At 51.2% G+C, this 7163-nt stretch overlaps 1 protein-coding gene across 1 annotated transcript in view; it reads left to right on the top strand.

The window, feature by feature from the left end:
• The window catches only part of nbeab (neurobeachin b), a 203999-nt gene that overhangs the window by 39424 nt on the left and 157412 nt on the right, over positions 1-7163 (top strand). Inside the window, exons 20-21 of the mRNA XM_035383683.1 lie at positions 808-941; positions 6754-6815. Coding sequence (XP_035239574.1) covers positions 808-941; positions 6754-6815 — 196 coding nt within the window. The remainder of the gene's footprint in view (positions 1-807; positions 942-6753; positions 6816-7163) is intronic.

The raw sequence follows: 7163 nt of genomic DNA, 5'->3' as shown, positions 1-7163 counted from the left end.
TGTCCCAGCCATCTAACCCAGTGCTGCATCTGTCCTCCCAGCTTTAGTAACACTTCAGAACAAGGATGCAAGGGACCTCTGTACAAGCTTCTCTGTTTTACACAAAACCCACAGGTTTCTGATCTACTGGGCGCTATATAGCAGTTTTATATGTACCTGCCACTATGAGGACACTGTAAGGCAGTGCTTTTCAAAGTGAGAGGCACACAGAGACAACCATGGTGAGGTGGGGGGGGGGTTGAAGGAAAAAGTTCATTATAAGCCAAAAAGAAAATAGTATCCTTATAGAAGGTACATGGGGTGGGCTTCATAATTGTCCTATTACCAAAGGGCGGGAACCTCTCCTGTAAAAGGTGACGGTTGCTTGCATCCATTGGCCTGGAGGGGTACCTGTAGCGTGCCTGTGTGGGGCCATGGAGGTATGGATGCTCCACAGCGATGTGATGCTTTAGTGGAGCTCACAGAGGCTGTGGGAGAGGACAGCTCAGCATCGCACAGCTCTGTGTCCCCATCGGCCTGTTTCATTTACTAACAGCGGCAGTGGTGGCCGTGTCTGTCTCTCACCGGTTGTGTACACTGCCACTGTTTTGACTGGCCTCTTCCCCCTCTCTTTTTTTCTGTTTCCCTCTTGCTCTGACCATTTCTCTCTCTATTTTTCCATTTCTCTTTCCCTCCTGCTGCCTCGATTTGCCAATATTTTCTCTCGCTCTTTCCCTCTGTCATTTTCACTCGTTTTTTTTCTCTTTTCCATATCTCTCCCTCCTCTCTCTCTCCCTCCCTCCTCGTCTCTCTCTGTTGTTCCCTCAGTATCACCACTAAGCTGGAGCGTGCGCTGGAGAAGGTGGCCCCGTTGCTAAGGGAGATCTTTGTGGACTTCGCGCCGTTCCTGTCGCGCACGCTGCTGGGTAGCCACGGGCAGGAGCTCCTCATAGAAGGTACAGGTGCTGTACACGCTGCTTTTCTTACTCAAATCTCTGTGGAGTCCTTCACCACCACCACCATCGCCAGCAGCACCATCACCGCCACCAGCCGCCACCAGCCACCTCCACCCACTACCACCACCACCACCACCACCACCCACCACCCACTGCCACCACCCACTACCACCATCATCACTCTCGCTACCACCATCACCCATCACCCATCACCCACCACCATCACTGCCACCCACCACCCACTACCATCACCACCACCACCATCACCCACCATCCACCACCACCACCACCACCATCACCATCACCATCACCCACCACCACCCACTACCGCTACCACCATCACCACCACCATCACTACCACCACCACCACCACCATCATTCACCCACTACCACCACTGCCATCCCCACCACCCACCACTATCACCCACTAGCACCACCTCCACCACCCACCACCGCCCACCATGACCCACCTCCACCACCACCCACTGTCTCTGTGCCTGCTGGCTCCACCACTGATGGATGAAAAGCAGGTATGACGAGCCAGAAGCCATCCCGCGGCAGGTGTTCACGCGGTCCTCTGCCAAATGGAGAAGGTAGCCGACAGTTTGCCCCTCCACCCCCCCCCCCCCCGCCCCAATCTGGCCACACCTCCTGGTGACATTCTCTCATCTCTCCCTCATCTTTATTTTATATTATTTCATCACCGCTCACATTGTGGTTAGTACTGTTTGTGGCTGATAGATAGATAGATAGATAGACAGACAGACAGACAGACAGATAGACAGATAGATAGATAGATAGATAACGTGCTTCTCCATAAGACACATTTATACATTTATGAGATTATGACATTGTGCTAAACAATTTTTTGCCGAGGGTTTAGGGCAACATGAACCCACAATTGTCTACCTCACCACCCCATGATGCAACGTTTCAGAGCTCGTACCTTCATGCGTGCACACACAGATAAGCTCAAACATACGTAAATCTGCAGAAAAAAGTAGCACAATATATGTCTGTGGTATCAAGTGCCCAAACCAGTGGATTCTATGGACTGAAAGTATTCTGTGACCTCCAGTGTAGTGTGTCAGAAATGAAGCCTACAGATAGGAGGAATGCAATTGGGTAGGACGGGGGTGGGATGGGGAGGGCGTGTCCTGTATAAAGTCTGCGTCATTAGGCCTGCACAGCCAATCACTGCGGAGAGCCACTGCTGTCCTCAGCACCTCACTAGGAACACGCACCGTCGCCATGACGAGACCGATCGCGGCTTTAGTAATGAATGAAAATGGCGCAAATACCGCCACTTCTCAATTAATCCTGCAAATGTGACCCAGGCGGCTGTGGTCATTAGCTGTACCCCTGGCTGTGGGTGAAAAGAAGGGGAGGAGGAGTAAAAGGTAGAGCTGCTTCTCTCCTTTATTTTCTCTCCATCCATCCCCCACCCCCGCGGCCCAGCAGTGAGCTGCTCTGGCCGGGTGCAAAGGCTCTCCATTTTGGCTGTAATTACCAGCCATCCATCACCCCCCAAATTACCCGGGGGGGGGGGGGTCGCGGCCTCTGCGGCCCCTGCGCCCCCTGCGCCCCCGTGCCCCGCCCTCGGACATGTGGTCGGCGCGCCAATTATTCGGGGTGCGCCCCGGGTCCCGTGCGGGGAACGGGGGGCGTGAGAGGCGCCGGGCTCCCCGAAAACAGTGCGCCCGTTGTGGCCCTCGGCCCCCGTATCCCACAATGCCGCATTCGCTCGCCCGCGGGCTCGACCCCGCGCCGCTCACAGGAAGTGACCTCCGGCGCGTGTTTAAATAGAGCGGGTTCAGTTTGTGTATCAGCGTGGCACCGGGGTCGCCGGGTCCCCCGCCCCCCCGCCCCCGCACCCGCCCCGCCGGCGGTGGGGACACGTCAGGGAGCGGTGAGTTACGCCGTGGGAAAGCCGAACCTTTGGGTGTAATGGGGGCGAGGTCAGCACTGACACAAGGTCAAAGTCATATCCTCTTGCAGTGGGGAGGGTGATGTCTCATGTACATAATTATCAATTCAGTAATTGATGTAGTTGATACAATTGTTCTGTGAGCTGGTCAATTAAAGAACTGCACCTCTCAGGCATAGAGTTAGTTATTAGTGCTGCTTTAGAAAATGGCTCAGAATTGTGCCCTCTCTCTCTCTTTCTCTCTCCCTTTCTCTTTCCCTCTCTCTTTCACTCTCTCTCTCTCACTCACACACACACACACACACACACACACACAGACCGACTTCATGTAAGGTCCTTTTTTACAGCTTTTTTATCTGCAATGTAATTATAGGAGGAATGGGGCCTGTTCCCCCAGTGTGGGAGATCTTCTCCAGCGCTTGTATAAAATACCTCTGCAGCGTGTTCTTAAACATCACAGCCAACACTGAGCCTCTTTGCAGCTAAAGGCAGACTTTCACATTAGTAAGATTTGTAAACCTTTTTGACCTGTGTTTTTTTACTGAAACATAAAATAAGTGAGATAAAAATGCAGCTCATAACTGCCTTGTGGTCATATCTAAACCAAGGTCTCTCTGGACGTTTTGAGGGAAATAAAAGGTTTTCTTGGATTGTCTCTTCATATGAAGCATCATCACATGATCACAGAGACTCAATTCTGATTTCTCATCTATCATATATCAGTCCGCTTCACTGAGTACCATCATCTCCTTCCCTTCATCTACAAAGCCCTGCAAACGAACAAACTCCTCTCTCCCTCCTGCCCTTTCCTTCTTCTCCCAATATTACCCCTCTCCCTCATTACTGCCCCTCTACCCAGTAATGCCCCTCTTCCCCATTACTGCCCCTCTCCCTCCTTACTGCCCCTCTCCCCCTTTACTGCCCCTCTCCCTCCTTACTGCCCCTCTCCCAAAAGGACAGGAAGTGCGAGCAGTCCATCAGTCAGAGCGCTTGTTCTTAAAATGAGCTTCTCAAACCTGCTTCTTGTTTCATTAGTCCACTGTCTGCTTTGAAAGCCACCGTTTGCGACCGATGACCAGGGGATATGTGGCGTGTATGTGTGTGTGTGCATGCGTGTGCACATGTGCATGTGTGTGTGTGTGTTTGAGAGAAAGATAGAGGGAGAGGGTGAAGGAGTGGTAGAGGGAAAGGGATAGAGAGGTCATTCTACAGTGTGTTACAGGAGACCCAGGGTATGACTGTGTGTGTATGTGTGAGTGAGCCTTGTTCAGTATTCTGCAGCCGGGCAGCGAATGCCACTGGCAGAGAGGGAGGAGGGGGTTGGGGGGGGGGGGGGGGGCAACCGAAGTCAATCCAGGTCAGATTCACCTGGTAGCCATGGAGACGGAGCGCTCTCCCCAGGAATGACTGAAGGGTCTGGGTTCACACCTGAGACACATCGCCTGTGCAGCGCCCGCAAGCCGTCCTCAGTGTTGAATGCCTCGCCGCACCATAGTCTTCTGTCTCAGACACATCGTTCTGTTTGTCCCTGAGGGGCTACCATACTGTCGGTGCCCCTGTGTACTGTGCTAACATTCCTGTCAAGCTTGCACCCAAAAACCAGAGGCAGGTAGCACATAACCAAGTGAATTTTAACGTGTAAACAGAGGAGCTCATCTGTATGAAAGAAATTTGAGTCATAAAAATCATTTTTTTCAAAAAATGTATTTAGAAATATGAATTTTTGGTGCAACCTGACAGTGAATCTTAGCATTTGGAATTTGTTTGCCTCTGAATCTGAATTGAGCAATGTTTTGTCTGTTGTTCTGGGCTGCGTTCGTTTGTACAGGAGGTAAGTTGTTTGTTTTTTTTACGCCGCTGGCCTGCGAAGCGCGTCGACGCGCCGCTGCGTGCGTCTGAGCCGCGGCGCTCTCTGCCTCTTAATGGCAGCGGCTGCAGCGGTATCGACCCCCGCGTGCCGCCGCCCGCATCGCCGTGACCTCTGACCTCCGTCCAACCCGGATACATTAACAGACCTTGAGTGAGAGGACGCGCGCGACGCGGCGGGGGGGGGGGGGGGGGTGGGCGAGATATTACAGCTAAAACTTGCGCTTATAGGCCGTCGAATTTGCTCTCCTGCTCTCATGAAGTGAAGTGAAAGGCCAATTACCAAGAGGTTTATCATCAGGAAAATGCTTCCAAAACACTACTAGTACTACTACTGCTACTGCTACTGCTACTACTACTACTGCTGCTACTGCTACTACTGATAAGAAGAAGAAGAGGAAGAAGAAGAAGAAGAAGAGCTTTTCATTAACTCAAAGACCCAAGGGAACAATAAAGTATAAATACACTAACAGAACAGCAGGTGACAACATATGGTCTGTTTATATTTATGGATCAGGTGCATAAACTCCACAGGGTCTGTAGGAATAGCACTGTGAAACAGGCTTGTTTCTTAGTGTCATTTTTTTCTTCCTTTTTTGGCTAGATATGAGGAATCATCTCTTTATATTTTACTAAATATAACAGTGTACAGAGCGATCTCCTGTTCCACCTAACAGTTGCAAACATTCTCCACTCAATGCTGGCTCATAACATAACAACATAACATAATAACATAACATAACATCGAGAACAGGCCATTCAACCCAACAGAGCTCGCCATTTCCCTGACTAAATTAATGCTCTGATTACCTACAGACTAGTATCTAACACCCTATCAAGCCTAATCTTGAAAATCCAGAGTTTCTGCCTCTACTACATGACCTGGCAGGCTATTCCACACATTCACTACTCTGTATCTCTCCTGTCGGCTCTGTACTGTATGAGATTAAGATGGGTCAGTATTCTCATCTATGCACCCTTATCTGTGAGCAAACTGTTTCTCTTTCTCTGTGATGTCACTGCTCATGTTCTCAGTCTGTCTGAGAGAGAATGGCTGCTCCTCTCCTCTGTCTGTGAGAGATGTTTCTCTCTCTTCCTCTCCTCCCGTCTGTGGAAGAAAGATTTGTCCCTCCCTTCGGCCCGTCGCCGAACGAGAGAATGTTCCTCCTTTCTTCCCCTGTCTGTTGGAATTGTGCGTGGTGTTGTGTGAGAGGGGGATGCATCCTCTGCCTGTCCTGTTGGCTCCTGTCCTGTCACCCTGCTGTGGCTGTGTGTGAGGGAGATATGTCCCTCTGCACCGGTCATGTCTGTGAGAGTGACGTATCTGTCCTCTCCTCTCCTCCTCTCCTCTTCTCCTCTAAAGCTCTGCTCTCCTGTCTTCATTGAGTGTCACTTGTATCTCTCCTGTGTGTGTGTGTGTGTGTGTGCGTGCGCGTATGTGAGTGGGTGTAGACATGCTTGTGTGTTTGTTTGTGTCTGCGCAAAACACCCATTGTCTGAGGGTGTAAATGATATGTTTAGCCTGTGCACTTTAGAGAGTGCAAGTCATGTGTATGTGTATGCCTGTGCATATACATGTGTTAGTGCTTTTGTTGACATACTTTGGTGCGTGTGCTCATGTATGCCCTGTATGTGAGTGCGTGCGTGCGTGCGTATGCCTGTGTGCCTGCCTGTGTGTGTGTGTGTGTGTGTGTGTGCGTGTGTGTGTATGTATGTATGCGTGTGCATGTGAGTGTGTCTGAGTGTCTCTGTATGTATGTATGCATGCATGCGTGTACCCTTGTGTGTGTGTGTGTGTGTGTGTGTATGTGTGTGCGTGTGCATGTGTGTGGTTGTCTGTGTGTGTGTGGTTGTCTGTGTATGTGTGTGCGCGTGTGTGTGTGTTGTCCCTGTGCTCACGCTCTCCTGTCTGTGCTCTGTGCTCCTGCAGGTCTGGTGTGTATGTGTGTGTGTGTGTTTGTGTGTGCGTGTGTGTGTGTTGTGCCTGTGCTCACGCTCTCCTGTCTGTGCTCTGTGCTCCTGCAGGTCTGGTGTGTATGAAGTCCAGCACCTCAGTGGTGGAGCTGGTCATGCTGCTCTGCTCACAGGTGAGCTTCCATCTCCTCAGGAGTCCATCCCTCCTCCTCCATCTCTTTCCTCCTCGATCTCAAATTGTGCGCATTGAATTACTGCTGTGCCACCTGAGTCCTTGGGGGAGAACTACCTGCAGTGCCCTCGCAGTGAGAGTCTGCAGCCATCGCAGTGAGAGTCTGCAGCCATCGCAGTGAGAGTCTGCAGCCCTGGCAGTGAGAGTCTGCAGCCATCGCAGTGAGAGTCTGCAGCTCTTGCAGTGCTAATGGAAGGCTGGCGCTGAGGCCTGTTCCTTGTCTCTTACCCTGTGCAGGTTCTGTTCTGAGCTCACCCTGACTGTGCTCCTGCATTGTTACCAGATTTGA

The sequence above is a fragment of the Anguilla anguilla genome, chromosome 12, assembly GCF_013347855.1.
Source record: "Anguilla anguilla isolate fAngAng1 chromosome 12, fAngAng1.pri, whole genome shotgun sequence".
In the NCBI taxonomy this organism is placed as follows: Eukaryota; Metazoa; Chordata; class Actinopteri; order Anguilliformes; family Anguillidae; genus Anguilla; species Anguilla anguilla.
Note: the sequence above shows the minus strand (reverse complement) of the source record. Positions and strands in the feature narration are given on the sequence as shown.